We start from the raw sequence: 22,450 nt of genomic DNA, 5'->3' as shown, positions 1-22,450 counted from the left end.
TGCAAAGATATGAATATTAGAGAAGTTAATGCAAAGAGGAAGATCATTGATATAAACCAGGAAAAGCATAGGCCCAAGGATGCTTCCTTGCGGAACTCCAGAAGATACCGGTAGGAGAGTTGAGTGGTGACCATTGATAGATACCATTTGCCATCTAGAAGTAAGGTATTCTTTAAACCATCTCCATAGTGTGCCGGTAATCCCCAGATCATGGAGTTTGAAGAGAAAGTCCTTATGGGGTACTCTATCAAAAGCTTTTTGGAAATCAAGATATATCGTGTCGTGCTGGCATCTACTTTCTAGGGACTTTTCAACGCATGACAAAAAAGACAATAATTGTTGCAGACATGAGTGGTCTCTCAGGAATCCATATTGAAATTTCGATATTGATTGGCCAATGAACCCAAACACCTTATCATACACAATCCTTTCAAGAACTTTAGAGATCGAGCATAGAAGGGAAATCGGTCTGTAGTTTGAAATAAGGCTTTTGTCCCCAGACTTAAATATTGGGATAATACAGTGTAATTTCCACTCCTTTGGGAGCTTGCAGGTAGCCAGGCTCATTTTAAACAGATGATGTAACTGGGTAAAGAGCAAGGGAACATGTTTTTAGTATCCTAGGACATATATACAGTCAGTTCCTGAGGCTTTGAAGGGATCCAAACTTGAGAGGGCTGTGTATACTTCAGTATCTGAGAAGGCAATATTATTCAGAACAGAGGTTCCTGAACAGAGAGTGTGGGTATGGGAGGCATTAGAAGTGGGCTTGGAGTAGACGGATTCGAAATACTCATTAAAGAGAGAAGCTTTATCTGCATCAGATGTGGCAGTGTGAGAATTAAGATGCATTGCTACAGGTAGGCTGTTGTTGTACAGAATACTATATTTATGTATTTGTAGATTTTGTTGCTGTTATTGTGGGCAAACTCCTCAACAAGTTGTTGTTCATATATCGACTTTGAGATTTCCATAAGTAAGTAAGTAAGTGAGTAAGTAAGTAAGTTTCTTGCCCAGCATTTGCTCCAAGTACAGCCATCTCCAGGACATTCTGCACATGGTTTCCAAACGACTACAACCTGGATTACAAAGCGCTTCTTCAGATTTGCGATTGCTTCCACGAGGCAGATGACCTCTCAGTCTCTATTTCTCTTACCTAGACAATTCCGCCATCTTTAATGACTCAGCAATTGCGTTGTCCAAATAATAGATAGGCGTCGCTAAGAAACCGTGCGCCCAGTACTGTGCTTTTCCAGAGCCTGAGGTGTTGCTTTACTTCACACTGTTCAGCTCTAGCTCCCTTTCTCTGACAGGCATGCTATATGCACTGGCTAGATATCATGCTCTTAAAATGGCTGTCATTTAACACAAATTCAACATATCAAGCAATTAATATTACTCAGTATACTATAATTATTAGTCCAGAGATATTCGAGAAGATATCTGATTAGTCCTGTCTTCTCTTCTTGAACTTCTGTACTGCCTCTTGACGTTCCACTTATGCATGTCATGATACGTAAATTTATACTTCTGTATTGAAAAAAAAAGGGAATCCGATTAGAAAAACATTTGCAATGTGAAAAATTGCTAGGATTGGCCAGGGGAACCACAAAAAAGCGTGGAAACAAGAATCAGACGAGAGCATAACTCCAATCCGTTACAGCGTCATGAATATGTACAATACATAGTATAGACTGTGTTCCAGATCCATCTACCAGCTTCCATCCACCACATCATTCCATGCATGCAGGTCACCAGTACGGTCCGTGCATGTTACTACGCATGGATGGACTGTGTGTACCTGTGCTCAACACTGTATGTATTAGGAACATCAATTCATCACAAATCATCATGATTATAATTATGCCCGCACAATGGATGTATAATAAATATATATAGGGATTGGTCATCACCCCCACCAGTAAAAGGGTATATTGGCCGGGAAAAAATGGAAAACTACAAGTACATGTGATTGACGTTGTAACGGATTGGAGTTATGCTCTCGTCTGATTTCTTGTTTCCACGCTTTTTTGTGGTTCCCCTGGCCAATCCTAGTAATTTTTCACATTGCAAATGTTTTTCTAATCGGATATCAATAGTAATGCATGAGAATATTCATTGACTATAATTTCACACATTTATACAGATAAAAGGCTAACTAAGCTATCTGTCAACTCAGTTTCTTGCTGTGGCCCTTCCCTGCAGAAATAGCAGGGGCGGATCCAGGGGTGATTTTTGAGGGGCTGAAGCCCCCCCCCCTTTTGAAAAAACTACCTAGATCTATATGTATTGCTAGTCTGAGGTTACAACAATTTTGCCACCAACCTTATTACTTATGCATCTGCATGTAGACTCACTGACTTAAGAGATGCTAGACAACAGCCAAGTCTAGCTACTAAGAGTATAAAGGATGTAGGCTAGCTAGCTGGACATACTAGCTATATGTAGCTAGCTAAGCTAGAACTAATATAAAAGTGCATAGGTCAACTATTGCTGTTGCTGAGTCAGCTCCTTGTGCAATGTTTGTAGCCTCGATCATATCCCAGGCCTCTCTTCCTAGGCCTTGTGAAGGAGGCTATTGTGCATGCTGTTGAGCAGCTGCAACATGGAGCAGATCTCAGACTTTTTAGCTGGTTGCAAGGAAGCAGCCTTACCTCCTCTCACTCTCAGTGCAGTCTGGGTAGGCATTGTGATTCTTTCATGTACCAAGAGTGCATGAATGTAGATGTAACATCTACAGTATACATCCTTTTGTTGATTAGAACGAGTTTTTTGTATTAACTTTTTCATATTCAGTATTCACTTATTAATATGACAGTTCAAAGGTAAAAGTGTGAGCAAATTGTAAAAAAGCAAAAAATTTCGCCTCCGGCGAGGCGGGAGGGGGATGCTCCCCCTCCCACACTCACCCCCTGGGTGGCTCTGCCACCCTCATACGGGGCTTCACCCCTCTCTACTAGCCCCCCCTTTCATTTTTCCTGGATCCGCCCCTGAATAGAGCAGTCTAAACACGAGTCAAAATTTGTGCAATAATTGAAAACACACACAACTGCACTGTCAATCCTACTGGTTGTACTAATATAATTTAAAGTGTTGAATCTTCAGTTATTACTATATGAGATAATCTTTTGTTACTATAATTATACTAGATCTATAATATTATAATTATACTGCTAAGAAAATATTATTTATGACTTCAATGATCAAAATCATTATTATAATTATAGAGGGGAAAAGACCATAATGTTCACATAATTTTGCTGACTCACAATAATCGCAGTACATGATTGTTATATAATACCCTAATATTGCTCCTAAGTGTCGTACTTCCTCTGCTATAAATACAACGTGATTCCATGATTTAATAGGCCTTCACAAATTATGCTATTTACCTATTTATTATTTTTGACTATTCTCAAAAAGCCAGCCTATTATGGTGTACCCAGCCTATTATGGTGTACTCATTGTCTATTAATGACAATTTATTTGTAGTTGTATTGAGCATTACAGAAAGTGAAATATAATCCTCTAGTGCTGAGTTTGTTGCAAAAGAGAATATACTCCTCCAAGCCTGCGCCTTGTAGTGGCTAGTGTTTACAGACACATGCAGTACATTTACAGTAAATAGATATCTATAGCTAAGATAGAGAACCAAGATTAGTGAAATTAGGTCTACTAGGCTCTGAGGGTCAAATTATGTTATGCCCTATTATTCTCAACCCCAAAAATTATACTAGATCTATAGAGTCTAGCATAATTTGCCCAAGCCTAATATCCATGACAGTTGCGTCCTCGAGGTAAAGACGTGGGTTGCAGAAAATTAGAATGCAGTAGAACATGCACACCAATTAATGTGGTAGCTGGGTTAAGAAACATGTCATGGGGCCTAATATATATAGGCGGGCAGCTGATCAGAAACACGTTTGCATCTTAACAGGCCTAATAATAACATCATTGAAGGAAAACACAAACTATGCACCACACGACGAATACACGAGCAATAAAAAGGTTGAAAATGCAAATCACTCCACTCACTAAAGCTGCATGTCCTATCATAACTAGAGGTGTCTCTTTGTTTGTATTTCTTTTAACATAATCTTCCATTCCTACGTTTCCCAGTATATTCTCAAATGGGTTAAATTCTCCGATACTTGGCAATCTTTGCAACAGAGGATCATCTTTGTTCACTCCCGACTGTGTTGCTTGTGCTCTCGAGTAGGGCTGTGGTTTGGGTGGCGGTGGTAGCCGTTTCTTTTGACAGTATAGTGGTACTTGTGGTATGGATAATGGAATATCTTGAGCAAATTTCGGAGATCTTGGTCCAGCGGGTCTCTTCAAGTCTTTGCTAGTGTAGGTCATGTGTTGGTATCCATGGTTGTAGAATGGATTAGAGTACTGTGTGTGTGTGCCCTGTATACCAGAAGCCTGCATTTGGAAATTGGGAGAACTGGAGGATCCACGATTATAGCCGTAGGGGCTAGCAATGGCTGAACTCATTTCAGGAGCACTGCCCTTTCGCACGTACATGTAGGTTTGTCTCTGCTTGAGTGCGTATCAGTTATGTTGTAATATCTTGTGTAGTTGCTGCTGTAGTGGTAGTGGGAATAAGAGGTTGTGGTAACTCAGGGGACTGGGTTTCAATCAGAGCCGATGCATTCGATTGTTCTCATCTTCTTCACCAGTTTCTGTTTGCCCTCTTTGTGTCTGTGGTATATGGGATCACTGAGGGAGGCTTGCAGTGGACCTGTACAGGGAGGGGGGGGGGTTAAAGATATGGTAGTAGTAGTTACATCAGAAAATATTGTTTTGAAAGGAAGGCCACAACGTTGTGGATTTTCATGTTGGTCCTATTAGTGCAAAGTGTTTTGCTCCAATAGGGAACACTTCCTGTTAGCTTTTACCACACTTATGATTATGTACTAATTTAAAGCTTGATCAACTGCTATAATTATGGGTCATGATGAAACAAGTCAAACGTCTATTACTGTGTGAAGGCTTGAAGGCTTGAAAAAGGACAGTAATCTATAGTACCTATACATACCTTGCCAAGCAATGATCCAGTGAGAACAGGGGGCGGGATCGTGACCATGGGTCGAGGGATTTCCCCCTCACTGGCACTCTTATTCATGGGCAGCGAGAGAGTCTTTGTACACACACACACACACACTAATAACATTATAATATTGTAGTTAAAACACATAAACTAAATGCAGCGTTTTCATGCACTCACGCACAACCACACAGAGTATAATTTATGAAGCACTACCATAAACAGCTCACTTACCTGTTTCTTCCATACGATCTTTGCCTGCAAAAAACAGAAATAAGACGTGATTAATAGCTCATTTACACGTGTACAATGAGGCAATTACAATGGTATGGCTATGAATGGCATTAACATCACATGACACTGAAAAGCAAACAAAGAAAGCTACAAGACAAAAAAGAAGCCACTTGTGAATCTACTACGAAGTTATGGATGATCCTCCGTTTTTCCCAAGATGCGGTAGAGGTCGCCATAACAGACATCATCGCCGCGGTCCACACCACCCACACCACCCTCACGGACCTCCTGGACACCCACACGGTCCTCCTGGACACCCACACGGTCCTCCCGGACACCCACATGGACCTCCCGGACACCCACACGGACCTCCCGGACATCCACACCACCCTCACGGTCCTCCCAGACATCCCCACGGGCCTCGTGGACATCCACACCACCCCCATCATAGACCATGGTTTCCACCTCCACACCGCAGATGGCCTCCTCACCACTTTCCGCTACCAACGAATCCGGACTCTCCAGATCCCCCAATTGAACCTCTGCAACAACCAATCCCACCCCAATACCAACTACCAAGGAACCTGAGTCAGTCAACTGAAGCTGCGATACAAGGACTACATGTACTTCAAAACCAAGAACAACTAAAAAATCCGAGTCACTCAACTGAAGCTGCAGCAATACAAGGACTACATGTACTTCAAAACCAACAACCAAAAAGCCCGAGTCAGCCAGCGATACAAGGACTACCTCAGAACCGATCACAACCAAGAAACCAAGAAATCCAAAGTCACTCAACTGAAGCTATGCAACAACTCATACTTCAATACAGGCAACAACTAATGCTTCAACACGGGCCACCACAAGACACACCAAGACAACTGCAACCTAGAGCACAACCCCCAGAAGTGAGGCCACAACCAGAGCGAAGGGGGGGCTTTGAGTGTGATTTTGTTGAGGAACCCCCAGACTCTTTCCCCCAATGGGAATGCCCCGTGTGTTTATTTGCCGTACGAGTGCCTCATCAAGCTACGTGCTGTGGATATAGTTTCTGTAAAGGCTGTATAGGAAGAGTCAAAAGAGACAATAAACCGTGTCCAACTTGCAACGAGAGAGAGTTTCAAACTTTCCACAACAAAGGGCTAGAAAGGTCGTTGTATGGGTTCAAAGTGTACTGTACAAATAGAGCTGATGGCTGCGGATGGGATGGAGAGCTCCGAGAATTAGAAAATCATTTAGAACAAGTACACAACTAGGAATATAGAATTTGGGGGTGTATGCAGCAAATAACTGCATAAATATAATAATGTATTCATGACTTTTGCTGAAATGTTTGTTACGAACAATATTTTTATAGCTAAATTCTAAATTGTAAGTGATAAGATAACTCATAAACGAGCACGCCACACAGACTCTTAACAAAATTGGTGTTCATGACTTCAGCTAAAGTGTTCGTGCAGGATCAACTAAATAGTTACGATGAAAGATCAGGGTATTCATAAATACTGGGAAGGACGAGCTGACTCTGTATAAAAGGAGTGAGTGATATCTTAGACTTATCAATAGCAACGAGAGCATAAAGATGTCTTCAGAACAAAAAGAACTGCCGCTATACTCAGATTCTGAATCTATCAGAGAGTTAGAACGACGTGCTAAAGCTAACCCAGGAGCTCCACCAGGACATAGAGTACCAATACCAGTAGTCATGCCAATGCCACCACAGCAAAGGAACACGGCTAGAGTGCCTAGTGCTGAGAAGGAACCAAAAGACTCTGAGAAAGAACCAAAAGACTCTGACAGGAAACAGTGACTTAGACTGAGTACTCCGGAAGAACGAACAGCATTGATGTAATTATGAACAAACAGCGATAATTAGTATTAACCTTTTTTCTCATTTTGTGTCCACTTTCTTTTATTTGGCCACCGAGTTTCTGAGAAATGAATAAAGAGTATAATGACTTCACTATAATTATTATTATTGCAAGTAATAACTTAATTACTACATATAATACTGTGAGCTGATGAACTTCTCAAAATTCACCTTATACTTGTCAGTATCGTACCTACAAACAACAGGATCGAGTCACTATTAACACAGCATGAATACCGTATAGCAGATATAAAGTTTCATAGAAAGTCTGTTAGAAAAGTTTTTGCAGATTTAATTTTCACGGAATAGCAGCCTTTTTGCAGTATGCCATGCGATATAAGGGCATAAATGTTCGCGGTACACCCTGATACAGTATACATGTACATTGTACATGGAAATCAGTTGGTATACAAACAGAATCAGTGAACAAAAGGAGTATGATTTCTTAGTTAACATGCACATACCGTATAGCGTTTCATTTTTTGCTGTTTTCGAGGGTTAGCAATCGTACACGAAAATTGATCAACAAACATACATGTAGCTAAAGCAACGTGCATTGACATACCAAGAAGTGCGAAATTAATCCAACGAAATGTTTTTAGAGGCAGTTCCACAAAGTTAACTGTATCGAAAATTTCACGCTATATGGTATTCCTTTTAGACCTATAGTAATACGTACTACATGTACAGACATGACAAGTTGCATTTATTCGATTTGTCCCCACCACCAGGGAGGGGGAGGAAGGGGACTATTAACTACGCACTTGAATGCATCGCCACTCACCATACATTCTGATGGCTAGGAGCCCGATAATGAATGCTATGAATCAATAGTGTTAGACAGAGGAGGTCCTTGGGTCGTCTGAGAGAGAGAGAGAGAGGACAATTACAGTGCGATGATGCATGATCGCAGTGTTCACCTTGCTTTTGAATTGATGAGACCTTTGAAGTGTGGATCATATTTCAGAGGCTTTCCTGCATTAAATCCTAACAACTTAATGAACATGATTCTGAACCTGCTAGTATAATGTACCTTATTCCTTGTAAATTCCCTGAGTTTCATCAATTTAGTCTCCCCTGCAACCACTACTAGTGCAGCAGTCACACAAGAAACTGTTCTTATCTTCTTAATTAGGCCACTGTTATAAAATTATAGCTAGTACAGGCGTTCTGATGCTATTATATCGCGCATGCACAAAGTAACGCCATTGAGTCTGCGGTAACACATACACGTTCCATTCATGGTTTATGTCTACAGATCCTATCACTACACCACAATCAATGTACATAAGCCTGATAGGTTTTGTGGGGGAACTCCAATATGGTTGCCAAACACAATATAGGGCTTTGTGTGTGGTTAGGTTTCATATTGAGTGGAAAGCTATATATAGCAAACCTCCTCCAAGACAAAAAATAGACTCTAGCAGCCATGCAGCACAGCTCAGCATCAACAAAAGACTCGACTAGCATGATGGAATCTCCCGGAAGAATGTGGAGTAAGTTTCCAATTAAATGAATGTTGCAAGCTGTGTTGTGTTTATTATGCACTTGTCAATCTAATGCCCCACCCCCCCCATACGCAGACAGGTGGGGATTAGACCAATCACCTGATCTAATACCTACCTTTGGGCATGTTATTTGGTCTAATCCCCTGGTAGCCCCTAGTACAACATGGGGGTTATGTGGGGATTAGACCTGTATCACACTCTAGCGAGAAGATAAACAGATTATTTGAAGTGTCAGAATTACTATATAAATATTGACAGCTATACTCCTATAGAGCTAGTGAAGTCAAGAAGGCAGAGATTGCTCAGGATCAATAAACTGTAAATTTTGCTCTCACTGTACTCAGCATGAAAGAGTGTGGCAGACATCATGTGATCTTTAATTGACCTTTGACCCAATGCATGCATCAGGTGATCTGTCTAATTCCGGGGAGCAACTTCAAGTCTAATCCCCAACTAATCCCCACTTATCCCCGGTAGGGGGGAGGTGGGGCAGTCAAAGTGCATTATTATGTTGCGAAATAAAATTGCATTTGCAATTGTTGACAATGAACGAATTTAGAAGAGGGGAGCTTAATGGGATCTTAATAGAAACAGGATTCTATCTACTATGGCTTGATCAAGGATAGAAGTAACTGCATGGGCGTGGCCCGGCCACCTGTCACCCGTTAGCCTCGATTTCAGGCCGCACTGAAGATGGGTATCGACTGCTTGCGCATGCACCACCTTGGATAACATCGTATATGCTCAGTAAACGCAAGAGCTTTTATATACTGCGGATTGCATGGAGACCACACCTTCATGCAGATATCCAAGTTTCCTGGGCATGTGTACTGTAACAGCATGCTCTATACAGGACAGCATGCTCTATGTAATTTTATTCTAAAGTGACTCAAGTTACAACCATCACCAGCAGAGGAGCAGAGGACCTGATCACACTCTACTTTATACAATGTATATCATTGTGCTCTCACTATAGCCTATAGTGAGAACAATGATATACTATCACGCAGAACATCTGCATCAAAACCATTGTATAATTATTCAGGTAGAAATACAACAAGCACGATTATTCGCCTCGCTTCCCGCTCAGCAATTAACACATTGTACAGAGCACTTAGCACATTACAAACAAGGAAAAATGTGGTTAGATGCTAGTGAATCCAGAACTATGCTAGTAATACGCTCCATCTCCTCATGTGCTCCTGCTTGCGCGTGTGCTAATAGCTAATATAACCACTATACACCTACGCACACACTGATGTGTTTTGACAGTTATGACATACGTACTTGTACTGAAACGTGGTTTGTACAACTGCTATAGTTGGACTCCTCTTTATGAACTCCTGATATATCGTATAGCAGGTTATTTTCGAGGCACTACATTTTTGCAGTTTTTGCAGATTTACCCCTCGAACCTCGAAAATTTGAGAATCATGGTTTACTTCCGGTATCCATGAAAATTTAGTGCCTGGAAATAATCAGCTTACAATAATTATACGTAGCTAATCTAATTATAAATAATATTATCATGTTTCTTTTTACCTGGCACCATTATATAGATATTCGACTGATAAAAGATCAACCGTGCACTGTGACATTCCCTAGACAGATACATTTGTCAAGTGCAATGCTCTGCTTGGACAGTTTGGGTTCCAATCGTTATTTTGACTGTCTCGTTGAAGTACATGTTGTTGAGAATGGAACAGACCATTTAATTGGAGTACTTGCTGGAATTGGTAATAATCAAGTAAATCCTATTTTGCAGTGCAATATCAATATCAAGTTGGACCCTTCTCGACCTGTCAAATTCTATGTGAAGACCGCTCCTATGCCATACAATAATCACGGAGCGGTTGTCATATTTGGAACCAAACTCTCAAAGACTCCACTAGCTGTACAAATTGTAGGTTATTTTGACTAACCAGTTGCACTCGAACATTTTTAGCTGTAAAATGTCATGTGAATTTTCAAGAGACCGAGTTGAAGTACTATATCTCTGCAATAATTTTAGCTTCATTGCAGTATTATGTTATACCAAGTGGCTTAATGAGTGCATGATGCATAATTATGCCTAGCTTCCTTTAACAAAAAATTATTGTACATATATATCAGTACCTATACCAGTGCATGTATAGTACCAGCTAGGCCCTGCCAAATTATGCCAGCATAATAGGTTAGATCATGATCATTATGCTGGTCAGTTTTGTGCAAATATGCAACGGTCCTCTGCTGCTGTCTGGCTGAACGTGTTTTCTTCTTTAATTACCTCCTTTACATCGATTCTATATCAACACTATATATTAAAGTGTTGAATCTTCAGTTATTAGACTACTATACAACAAGAGATAATCTTTTGTTACTATAATTATACTATAATATTATAATCTGCTAAGAAAATATTATTTATGACTTCAATGACATTATAATAATTAGCTATAGAGGGGAAAAGACCATAATGTTCACATAATTTTGCTGACTCACAATAATCGCCGCACATGCATGATTGTTATATAATACCCTAATATTGCTCCTACGTGTCGTACCTCCTCTGCTATAAATACAACATGACACCATGGTGTCGTCACATTCCATGATTTAATAGGCCTTCACAAATTATGCTATTTACCTATTATTATTCTTGACTATTGTCAAAAAGCCAGCCTATTATTCCTCATTGTTTAAAGACATTCTAAAATGACAATTTATTTATGTATTGAGCATTACAGAAAGTGAAATATAATCCTCTAGTGCTGAGTTTTGCAAAAGAGAATATACTCCTCCAAGCCTGCGCCTAGTATATTAGTGGCTAGTGTTTACAGACACAGTACAGTAAATAGATATCTATAGCTAAGATAGAGAACCAAGATTAGTGAAATTAGGTCTACCAGGCTCTGAGGGTCAAATTATGTTATGCTCAACCCCAAAAATTATACATGTATACTAGATCTATAGAGTCTAGCATAATTTGCCCAAGCCTAATATCCATGACAGTTGCGTCCTTGAGGTAAAGACGCGGGTTGTAGAAAATTAGAATGCAGTAGAAAATGCACACACCAATTAATGTGGTAGCTGGGTTAAGAAACATGTCATGGGGCCTAATATATATAGGCGGGCAGTTGATCAGAAACATGTTTGCATCTTAACAGGCCTAATAATAACATCATTGAAGGAAAACACGAACTATGCACCACACGACGAATACACGAGCAATAAAAAGGTTGAAAATGCAAATCACTCCACTCACTAAAGCTGCATGTCCTATCATACTAGAGGTGTCTCTTTGTTTGTATTTCTTTTAACATAATCTTCCATTCCTACGTTTCCCAGTATATTCTCAAATGGGTTAAATTCTCCAATACTTGACAATCTTTGCAACAGAGGATCATCTTTGTTCACTCCCGACTGTGTTGCTTGTGCTCTCGAGTAAGGCTGTGGTTTGGGCGGCGGTGGTAGCCGTTTCTTTTGATAGTTCAGTGGTACTTGTGGTATGGATAATGGAATATCTTGAGCAAACTTCGGAGATCTTGGTCCAGCGGGTCTCTTCAAGTCTTTGCTACTGTAGGTCATGTGTTGGTATCCATAGTTGTAGAATGGATTAGAGTACTGTGTGTGTGTGCCCTGTATACCAGAAGCCTGCATTTGGAAATTGGGAGAATTGGAGGATCCACGATTATAGCCGTAGGGGCTAGCAATGGCTGAACTCATTCCAGGAGCACTGCCCTTTCGTACATGTAGGTTTGTCTCTGCTTGACTGCGTATCAGGTCTGTTGTAATATCTTGTGTAGTGGCTGCTGTTGTGGTAGTGGGAATAAGAGGTTGTGGTAACTCAGGGGACTGGGTTTCAATCAGAGCCGATGCATTCGAAAGAATCAGATTGTTTTCATCTTCTTCGATAACTGTCGACAGATCTTGGCTTGTGTTTATTAGAGCGTTGACTGCTGAGGGGTCTTCAAATGTTTGAGAATTGGTCATGAGGGCCTGAGCAACAGAGGAGCTGAAATCGTCGAATGGGGACACGGGTCTTGCACCCAAATGAAGCGACTCAAACGGTGAGGGTCCGCCTTGCCGGTCTATTTCCCCAGTCCTTGCTTTCCCATTATCGAGGTTCGACTCTGTCAAGTTAAAAATCAATTCTGACTGAATCTGAGGACCGTCAGGGGAAGCCTCATAATCGAAATCACCGAAAGGATTATTACTGCCTAGAGACTCTGACAGCAGATTGACAGGAGTGGTTGATTGCTCCAGACTTATTTCTGGTGTCTCCAGTGGCTTTTGCAGTTCTTCCCGGGGAGGTGGCGGTGGTGGGCATTGTGTGTCCAGATCATCAAAGGTCTCCCAATGTGGCTGTGAATTGATGATGATGGGGATGTCATTATCACTGGTGCTGGCCGAGGATACTGAGTCAGTGTCAGACTGGGGCAGAAGCACAGCTGAGAGGGGAGAGTAACAAGATATGAGCACTGAGTAGATAGACTAGCTACAGTGGATATTCCAAACATAATTATTGGACACTCCTAATAAAGAAAAACCCTCTATTGATATAAGGACTGCTTTAAATTGGCTAAGAAAAATAGCTAAGAATGCAATTGTGCAATTCTACAGCAGAACGACACATAATTGGATTTTAGCAAGGCTTTCAAAAGGTACTGCTACTGCTATTGCATTATGCACTCACAGGTTGGTGATGATGAGATGTCTATAAGGTTTCCAATGGCGACCTCCCCAGACTGTATGCTGATGTCTGTTGAGCCCCTGCTGTCAAGCGATACTCGTTCTGACTGGTCGCCACTGGCAACAGACCTAAAGGGAAAAGAGGGGAATAAACTCAACATCTTCCAGTTAAATAGCATAACTGTGTACACTGATGACCATTACCAAGTGGAGAATTCTTTTTAGGTGAGCTTTTAAACTATGTGATAAGCTAGACGACGCGCTGACAACACGCAACCAAAAAATGGAATACCACAATGACATTCAACCAAAACGGAATGCTATGCTTTTTTGGTGGAAATTATAGCGGAAAAACGAACGGTATAATATAGCATTGACGACGATCACCTTGGTGTTCCCGGTGGGGTGACAAGATTGCCTGTCTTAGGCTCTCCAAAGTTTTGTAGTTTGAGTATCTCGGCCAGTTTTTGTTTGCCCTCTTTGTGTCTGTGGTAGGGGATCACTGAGGGAGGCTTGCGGTGGACCTGTACAAGGAGGGGGGGGGGTTAAAGATATGGTATTAGTATACATAAATAATATTTCTTCGAAAGGAATGCCACTAATATCCACAGCGTTGTGGGTTTTCATGAGGGTCCTATTAGTGCACAGTGTCTTGCACCAACACTGTCTGTTAGATACCACACTCACAATTGTGTATTCAATCAACTGTTGTACGGGTCATGATGAAACAAGTATAAACCCGAACGGCTATTACTGTATGAAGGCTTGAAAAGGGACAGTAGTCTAGTACCTTGCCGAGTGATGATCCAGTGAGGATAGGGGGCGGGGTCATAACCATGGGTCGAGGGATTCCCCCCTCACTGGCTCTCTTATTCATGGGCAGCGAGTGAGTCTTCCCATGAGGCAGAGGATGACCATGATGTTGGTGCTTGGAGTCCTGTCAAGTGTGGGGGAGGAGTTATCAAGTCACTTAAATAGAACACATAATATTATATGTACACATACTATAATAATTATCGTAGTTAAAACACACAAACTAAATGCATTGTTCTCATGGCGAATGCACACACACACACACATACACAGAGTATAATTTATGATCACAGCTATGATATAACAGGACTGTTATAGCACTACCATGAGCAGTTCACTCACCAGTCTCTTCCATACGATCTTTGCCTGCAGAAAAACAAACAGAAAGAGAGTGTGATTAGTTGTGCATATAATCATGGTTATGCTACATACGACGACAATAAAGTGAACCAAATATGGTATGGCTATGAATAGGTATGGCGGCTATAAATAACTACATCACATGACAAAAATAAACAAAGAAAGCTACAAGACAAGAAAGAACCCACTTGTGAAGCTGCTACAAAGTCATGGATGATCATCCAAGAGGCGGTAAAGGTCACCATAACAGACATCACCACCGCGGTCCACACCACCCTCACAGTCCTTCCGGACACCCACACAACCCTCACGGACCTCCTGGACACCCACACAATCCCCATCTACAACAACCAACAAACCCGAATCACTCAACTAAAGCTGCAACACAAGGACTACGTCAAAACCGACGAAATCCGAGCCAGCCAACTAAAGATGCGACACAAGTACTAGAAGCTGCGACACATGTACTAGAAGCTGCGACACAAGTACTACGTCAAAACCAGCCACAACCAAGAAAGAGCCAGCCAACTAAAGCTGCGACACAAGTACTACGTCAAAACCAACCACAACAAAGAAATCCGAGCCAGCCAACTAAAGCTGTGACACAAGTACTACGTCAAAACCAACCACAACAAAGAAATCCGAGCCAGCCAACTAAAGCTGCGACACAAGTACTACGTCAAAACCAACCACAACAAAGAAATCCGAGCCAGCCAACTAAAGCTGTGACACAAGTACTACGTCAAAACCAACCACAACAAAGAAATCCGAGCCAGCCAACTAAAGCTGCGACACAAGTACTACGTCAAAACCAACCACAACCAAGAAAACACCAGCCAATTGAAGTTACGACAACACAAGTACTACATGTACAACCACAACCAAAAAAACGCCAGCCAATTGAAGTCACGACAACACAAGTAGTACATGTACGTCAAAACCAACCACAACCAAGAAAACACCAGCCAATTGAAGTTACGACAACACAAGTACTACATGTGCGTCAAAACCAACCACAACCAAAAAAGAGCCAGCCAACTAAAGCTGCGACAACACAAGTAGTACATGTACGTCAAAACCAACCAAAACCAAGAAAGAGCCAACCAACTAAAGCTGCGACAACACAAGTACTACATGTACGTCAAAACCAACCACAACCAAGAAGTCTGAGCCAGCCAACTGAAGCTGCGACGCAAGTACTACATCAAAACCGACCACAACCAAGAAATCCGAGTCAATCAACTGAAGGTATGCAACAACTAATACTTCAACACTGGCCACCACAAGACATACCAAGACAACTGCAGCCTGAAGCACAACCCCCAGAAGTGAGGCCACAACCAGACCAAATGGGAGGTTTCGAGCGTGATTTTTTCGAGGAACTCCCTAATCCGAGTCAATCAACTGAAGCTATGCAACAACTAATACTTCAACACAGACTACCACAAGACATACCAAGACAACTGCAGCCTAGAGCGCAACCCCCAGAAGTGAGGCCACAATCAGACCAAATGGGAGGTTTCGAGTGTGATTTTGTCGAGGAACCTCCAGACTCTTTCCCCCAATGGGAATGCCCCGTGTGTTTATTTGTCGTACGAGAGCCTCAACAAGCTACGTGCTGTGGATACAGTTTCTGTAGTGGCTGTATAGGAAGAGTCAAAAGAGACAATAAACAGTGTCCAACTTGCAACGAGAGAGAGTTTCAAACCTTCCCCAACAAAGGGCTAGAAAAGCCGCTGTACGGATTCAAAGTGTACTGTACCAAGAGAGCTGATGGTTGCGAATGGATCGGAGAGCTCCGAGAATTAAAGAATCATACAGAACAAGTACACAACTAGAGTATTCATTAGTTTACTTGGAATTTTAGAGTATTTACTGTACAACAAATTCCGTCTATTATGTATGTATAATTATATATGTACATATTCACTTATTCACTAGAAGTGTTGGCTTTAATATTCATGAACTTTTATAGCTTCCAAGAAACATGTACTCGTAACTATAAAAGGCAGACAAAAAAATCTCATATCAACTTTTGCAAATAAAAGAAGTCGTAACTATGAGCTCAGGAAAGCCAGGTCCATACAAGCTTAAAAAGCCAGGTCCATACGGCCTTCGACCAGGCCTTCGACCACGTTTACACAAAAAAGGTATGTATATAAGAATGATTGACTTATTGATTCACGATGTAATCTTGTTTGTCCAAAACAGTTTATTTTCCCAAACAATATTACTCATCATCCGAGGCTATAAGGGAGCTAAAACGACAAGCCAAAGCTAACCCAAAAGCTCCACGCCAATATACGAAACCAATACCAAATTCACCAGCCGTATCAAATGCAGAGCTAAGGAACAGACAGCTCAATGCTGAGAGGGGCCCAGATAGGAAACAGTGATGCTCAGTAGTACCCATGAACAAGTAACTATCGATACTTAGAATTTAGTAGTTTTTGTAGTAACAACCTTTTTTCTCATTTTGCGTCCACTTTCTTTTATTTGGCCGCCGAGTTTCTGTAGATAGTGAGAAACAAATAAAAAGAATACTATATTTTTATTGCAAGTAACTTACCACTGTTGAGCTGATGAACTTTTCAAAATTCACCTTGTACTTATCAGTGCCTACAAAAAAGAAGTCAGTATTACTACATTGTACATTGTATCAAGTACGTACACTGTATGTGCATATGTACATGGACATCATTCGTGTACATAGAACGTTTGCACAAAATCTAAGAATACGGTTTCTGGGGCAAAACTAGTTGACATATCAGTTTACAGTATGCTGCATGTCTGTACATGTAATTACGTACGTACATGAGCAGACATGACAAGTTGTATTGACTGCATTTATTTGATTTGTCCCCACCACCATCACTTACTTTGAACTGGCGGAAGTGTTGGAAATGGAGCAGCTTCTCCAGAAACTCCTCAGAGTTGGGACGAGACTGTAGGAACCTGAGCAGAGGGAAGGAGGGACTAAAATAACTATTGTAAATGTATTTGTGCTTATGCTAAATAATGTCAAGTGTGAGGGATGATAGGGGCATACTGAAGAAGTTAAGCTTATCTAGTGTGGTCACTAATAATATACTAGCCACCCTCTATACTAGCCACCCTCTATATCAGCCACCCTCTATATTAGCCACCCTCTATGCTAGCCACCCTCTATGCTAGCCACCCTCTATATCAGCCACCCTCTATACTAGCCACCCTCTATGCTAGCCACCCTCTATATCAGCCACCCTCTATACTAGCCACCCTCTATGCTAGCCACCCTCTATACTAGCCTCGATCCCAGGCCTTTCTGAGGCCTTGTGAAGGAGACTACCTCTATGCATACGTGTGTTTCAATTTGTGCTAGTATGCCGTGCCCTCTATAATGCAGCCAGTTATAAAACATCCATAGCAATAATACGCTTTCAGTAAGTACTTGTATACGTGTAGGTTTTTGATAATTAGGATTGAATTTCCTACAATAGCACAGTATAACTCACTGTTCCTCATCAAAGTGAACATCTTTCTCCCCTGGTCTCAGCTTGAGGGCACTCCTGTATCCTCCAATCATGGACACCTGGGCAAGTGATGGTGGATCAATCAATGCATTGTGTATCAACCATAACTAGGATCAAGCTTTGCTCCAGTGTACACACACTACATGTAAGGGGAGAGTGAGTATTGTTAAACCCAGTAGGATTGGCACTGACTACTCTTGTAGCTTTTTAGCACTTATTATACAGTATAAGGCAAGAACGCATACAAGAGAATAAAACTCTCATTTATGCGCTCGAATAAGGCTAGAATCAAATCACAATACAGACTACACCAAGCCTTGCTGCACTGTCCACACACTAACATACAGTGTGTACATGAAATATATAACTTTACTGTACTGCACCACAGACCCAAATACATACATGTACCTCCGTACCTCCCCACTATACGCAATGAAATGGAACAAGTGGAAATAAGAGCCATTTGCAATTGGTAATTCAACTGTTCAAATACTATATACTGAGAATGTTTTTGAGGGTGTGGCTTTAACTTTAAGACTACATAAGCACAGCCATGGGTGTACAGTTACATACCTGTGCCCTAAGGAAGGACCTCGCCACAGTGTCCCCATACGCTGAGGCTTGTTTCTTGAGGACATGCTTGAGCTCAGACACCACCTCCGAGGGTAGGGCTTCCAGGTCCTCCACATGAGGAGACTCCATTGTACTCTCGTCAACATCTAACAGAACTACGTCATCAATGGGCATCCGCCGAACCAGCTGTGGACCGATTAAAATGGTGAAGAAATTGGTTATGACATTAGAATGGTAAAGAGAGTGATCGAGTGCAACCTCCTGAAACATCAGACACACACAAAAATCAAATTGTACAAAAAAGCTAAAAGATCTGGTAAAGGGTCATCAGAGGAATAACAGATGTTCACTCACGTCCATGTATGAAGAGTGTATTCCCATGAGGAAGGGCATGGGGGCAGCACAGTAGTCCAGTAGGTGAGGAGGGGTGATCGGGATGAAGATGTGCTCCCTGTGTGTGTGTGTGTGTGTGTGTGTGTGTGTGTGTGTGTGTGTGTGTGCGCGCGTGAGTACACTATCACGATGTACATTCCAAGCACTGGCTAGTGTTGCTATTTGACTTATGAAACGAAGACAATGCGGTACAGTCCTGAGGTATGTCTATAGTACCCATAATAAACACTGTAAGTTTAGACTCACAATTTAAAACAACGTACACTTAGTACAGACACAAACTACAAGTGCACACTTAATTAGTGTGTACAGTTGTCACGGTATCAGCAAGCAACATAACTACACTGTGCTAGACTCACCAACGCAGTGGATATATGAGGGACACCACTCCGTGTACAGTGGCAGATAGCTGTAACAATAGTAAGAGCATAATTATGATTGTAACACTATATACGGGACTACTAGAAGGCCTTAGTAAGATCATACAAGAGCCACATAACCAAATGGTGATTGTCGGTTGGTCATAGCATAACACAAAACAAAGTCAGAAAACCATGGTCACTGTATAATGTCTTTGGCCATACTCAAACATTGCTTGCTGGAGGGGCTTAATCATATAATAATAAAGGCCTTGGTAAGATCTTACAAAAGCCACATAGGTTGGTCATAGCTACCAGAGCATAACACAAAACAAAGCCAGAAAACCATGGTTACTGTAATGATTGCTGGAGGGGCTTAATCATAATTACCACGGGTATTTGTACACTCACCAGGCTTAGACTACTGGAGGTGATGATGATTCTTCGTTCAAATATCAGGCTAAGAGAAAGAAGAAAGAAACAATTTTGTGATTTTTATTTTAGAAAATCACAAACAAATTTATCCGTTAAAACACAGCTGTGTGAATGAGAGCTAGGGGCCTCACTTTGAGAACAGGTGCAGGATGACATTGTAGTGAAGGTTGGAGTAGAACTGAGTGAAGTTATCCTGAGAGGGGGGCAGCAATCAGTCAATGCCACACACAAACACACACACAATGAGGCCACACCACACACACACACACACACAATGAGGCCACACCACACATAACGTCATGTACAATGCACAATGATGTATAGAATGATGCTACAGTCAATGAACATCATGACTGGAGGCTATGACTCACGTCAGTGGGGATCTCTGGTAACTTCTTGGGATTGGGCAGAGGAAATGTGTACACCTGAAACAGAATGATAAATAGAATCATAAATTAACTATGAAAGTACAAATAATTATTTAACCAGGACTAAACAAGAAGATTAATCACGTACACACAGTACAAGTGCTGTACCTGACCAGTCTCTATGCCCTCAGGCACCACACTGAGTACAGTGTCCATGCCCAGGGAGGGGAGGGGGTGTTTCCGTAGTCCAGCTAGGAACGGCTCTACCAGCTCATCTTGATGGTCCAGTCGAAGGTCAGAGATCTTGTCCAGGGAGCGATAGAACACCTTGTACCAGGGAAAGTCACTGTGTGTGTGATGTGTGGGTGGTGGAGTGGGTGTGTGTGAGGTGGAGTGGGTGGGTGGGTGAGGTGTATGTTTAAGTAGCACACGTATACAGCACCTGGGTAAATTATCGAGGTATGAGATAAGCATGCCATGGGATAATTATAACTGTCACCTCAGCACAATGTCCATACCAGCCATCATACGCTGTGTATGGACTACAGAGTGACTGGGGTATGATCATATAGCCAGTAAATAACCAGATGATCACGAAACTGAGCAGTGGTACTCAATGTTTGGCAGCACTCAGTGTCATATGACCCATACTTCCTAACAACATGCAAAGATAATGTTCACATGTTCACTAAAATTATAGATAGAACCAGGAGTGTATGGTAGAACTGAAATACACCATGCAGTATTAGCAATAGAAGCCGACTAACTGACTTTAGTCTGAAGGAAATGACACTCTGGCTAGGGCCTCCCCTGACAGTCCCTGTGAGGCTACAGTCAGCCATCCTGTCTGTCTCACCTGATGATGCAGATACACATCTCTCTATTGGGAGGATATCGACAGAATCCAAACCGATAGCGACCCTCAAGATCAGTCAGGACAAACGTGAAGTGCTCCTCCGTCTCACTATGGGAGGGGGAAAGTTGTTACTGAACAAATTCATAGCATACTGACAGTAATAGGAACAGACACAATGTATTGGCAAAATTCACGAGGTATGTATTACACATAATATTATTATGTATAAAATGTAATTAGTGAATTTGTAGTTCTTTTCAAGTGATACTACTGTATACCAAAGCAAACAATTATTGGTCCATTACGTTGTAACTTGAACCTCCTAATCTAGATGCTCTTATTTACAAACAAGGTCACTGCAGTTGACTGCTTTATCATCCACACAATGCCCGGTGGTGTCACTCCAACAGCACGACCATATCAGCCATCTTATGCTGTGTATGAATTAGTAGTGGCTGGGGTAGGATGATATAGCCAAAGTAATAGCCAGATGCTCACAAACTGAGCAGTGATATACAATGTACAATGTAATCAGCTTACAATAATTATACGTAGCTAATCTAATTATAAATAATATTATCATGTTTCTTTTTACCTGGCACCATTATATAGATATTCGACTGATAAAAGATCAACCGTGCACTGTGACATTCCCTAGACAGATACATTTGTCAAGTGCAATGCTCTGCTTGGACAGTTTGGGTTCCAATCGTTATTTTGACTGTCTCGTTGAGGTACATGTTGTTGAGAATGGAACAGACCATTTAATTGGAGTACTTGCTGGAATTGGTAATAATCAAGTAAATCCTATTTTGCAGTGCAATATCAATATCAAGTTGGACCCTTCTCGACCTGTCAACTTTTATGTGAAGACCGCTCCTATGCCATACAATAATCACGGAGCGGTTGTCATATTTGGAACCAAACTCTCAAAGACTCCACTAGCTGTACAAATTGTAGGTTATTTTGACTAACCAGTTGCACTCGAACATTTTTAGTTGTAAAATGTCATGTGAATTTTCAAGAGACCGAGTTGAAGTACTATATCTCTGCAATAATTTTAGCTTCATTGCAGTATTATGTTATACCAAGTGGCTTAATGAGTGCATGATGCATAATTATACCTAGCTTCCTTTAACAAAAAATTATTGTACATATATATCAGTACCTACCAGTGCATGTATAGTACCAGCTAGGCCCTGCCAAATTATGCCAGCATAATAGGTTAGATCATGATCATTATGCTGGTCAGTTTTGTGCAAATATGCAACGGTCCTCTGCTGCTGTCTGGCTGAACGTGTTTTCTTTAATTACCTCCTTTACATCGATTCTATATCAACACAATATAATTATATAATTTAAAGTGTTGAATCTTCAGTTATTACTATATGAGATAATCTTTTGTTACTATAATTATACTAGATCTATAATATTATAATTATACTACT

The 22,450-nt window shown here is 41.2% G+C and overlaps 2 protein-coding genes and 1 long non-coding RNA gene across 3 annotated transcripts; 2 read left to right on the top strand and 1 right to left on the bottom strand.

The window, feature by feature from the left end:
- Positions 1 to 5,387: 5,387 nt before the first annotated feature.
- On the top strand, positions 5,388 to 6,952 carry LOC135343208 (uncharacterized). The gene has a single exon (XM_064540203.1). It carries the CDS (start codon positions 5,476 to 5,478, stop codon positions 6,538 to 6,540), a length of 1,065 nt encoding a protein of 354 aa, XP_064396273.1. The 5' UTR covers positions 5,388 to 5,475; the 3' UTR covers positions 6,541 to 6,952.
- A 1,522-nt stretch (positions 6,953 to 8,474) lies between these two features.
- LOC135343214 (uncharacterized) lies at positions 8,475 to 10,653 on the top strand. The gene is made up of 2 exons (XR_010397097.1): positions 8,475 to 8,650; positions 10,222 to 10,653. It is a non-coding gene; the product is annotated as an uncharacterized LOC135343214 (long non-coding RNA).
- Positions 10,654 to 11,801: 1,148 nt separating this feature from the next.
- On the bottom strand, positions 11,802 to 21,127 carry LOC135342443 (uncharacterized). The gene is made up of 15 exons (XM_064539174.1): positions 21,003 to 21,127; positions 20,315 to 20,492; positions 20,150 to 20,203; positions 19,910 to 19,971; positions 19,755 to 19,803; positions 19,344 to 19,393; positions 18,946 to 19,042; positions 18,592 to 18,777; positions 18,001 to 18,077; positions 17,386 to 17,461; positions 14,489 to 14,629; positions 14,124 to 14,270; positions 13,721 to 13,857; positions 13,338 to 13,462; positions 11,802 to 13,092 (listed from the first exon to the last, which is right to left on the bottom strand). The coding sequence occupies exons 1-15, from the start codon at positions 21,020 to 21,022 to the stop codon at positions 11,924 to 11,926; spliced, it is 2,568 nt and encodes an 855-aa protein (XP_064395244.1). The 5' UTR covers positions 21,023 to 21,127; the 3' UTR covers positions 11,802 to 11,923.
- Between the last annotated feature and the right edge of the window lie 1,323 nt (positions 21,128 to 22,450).

This window comes from Halichondria panicea, chromosome 10 (assembly GCF_963675165.1).
Source record: "Halichondria panicea chromosome 10, odHalPani1.1, whole genome shotgun sequence".
In the NCBI taxonomy this organism is placed as follows: domain Eukaryota; kingdom Metazoa; phylum Porifera; class Demospongiae; order Suberitida; family Halichondriidae; genus Halichondria; species Halichondria panicea.
The sequence above is the reverse complement of the archived record's forward strand: the minus strand, read 5'-3'. Positions and strand labels throughout refer to the sequence as shown.

Bases quoted from the DNA above. Each gene is read 5' to 3' on its own strand.
- LOC135343208 (XM_064540203.1), top strand. From the start codon at position 5,476: ATGGATGATCCTCCGTTTTTCCCAAGATGCGGTAGAGGTCGCCATAAC.
- LOC135342443 (XM_064539174.1), bottom strand. From the start codon at position 21,022: ATGTGTATCTGCATCATCAG. The intron at 19,804-19,909 runs GTGAGGCCCCTA...TCTTTCTCTTAG, and splicing joins ATCCTGCACCTGTTCTCAAA to CCTGATATTTGAACGAAGAA. The intron at 19,394-19,754 runs GTGAGTGTACAA...CTATTGTTACAG, and splicing joins CCTCCAGTAGTCTAAGCCTG to CTATCTGCCACTGTACACGG.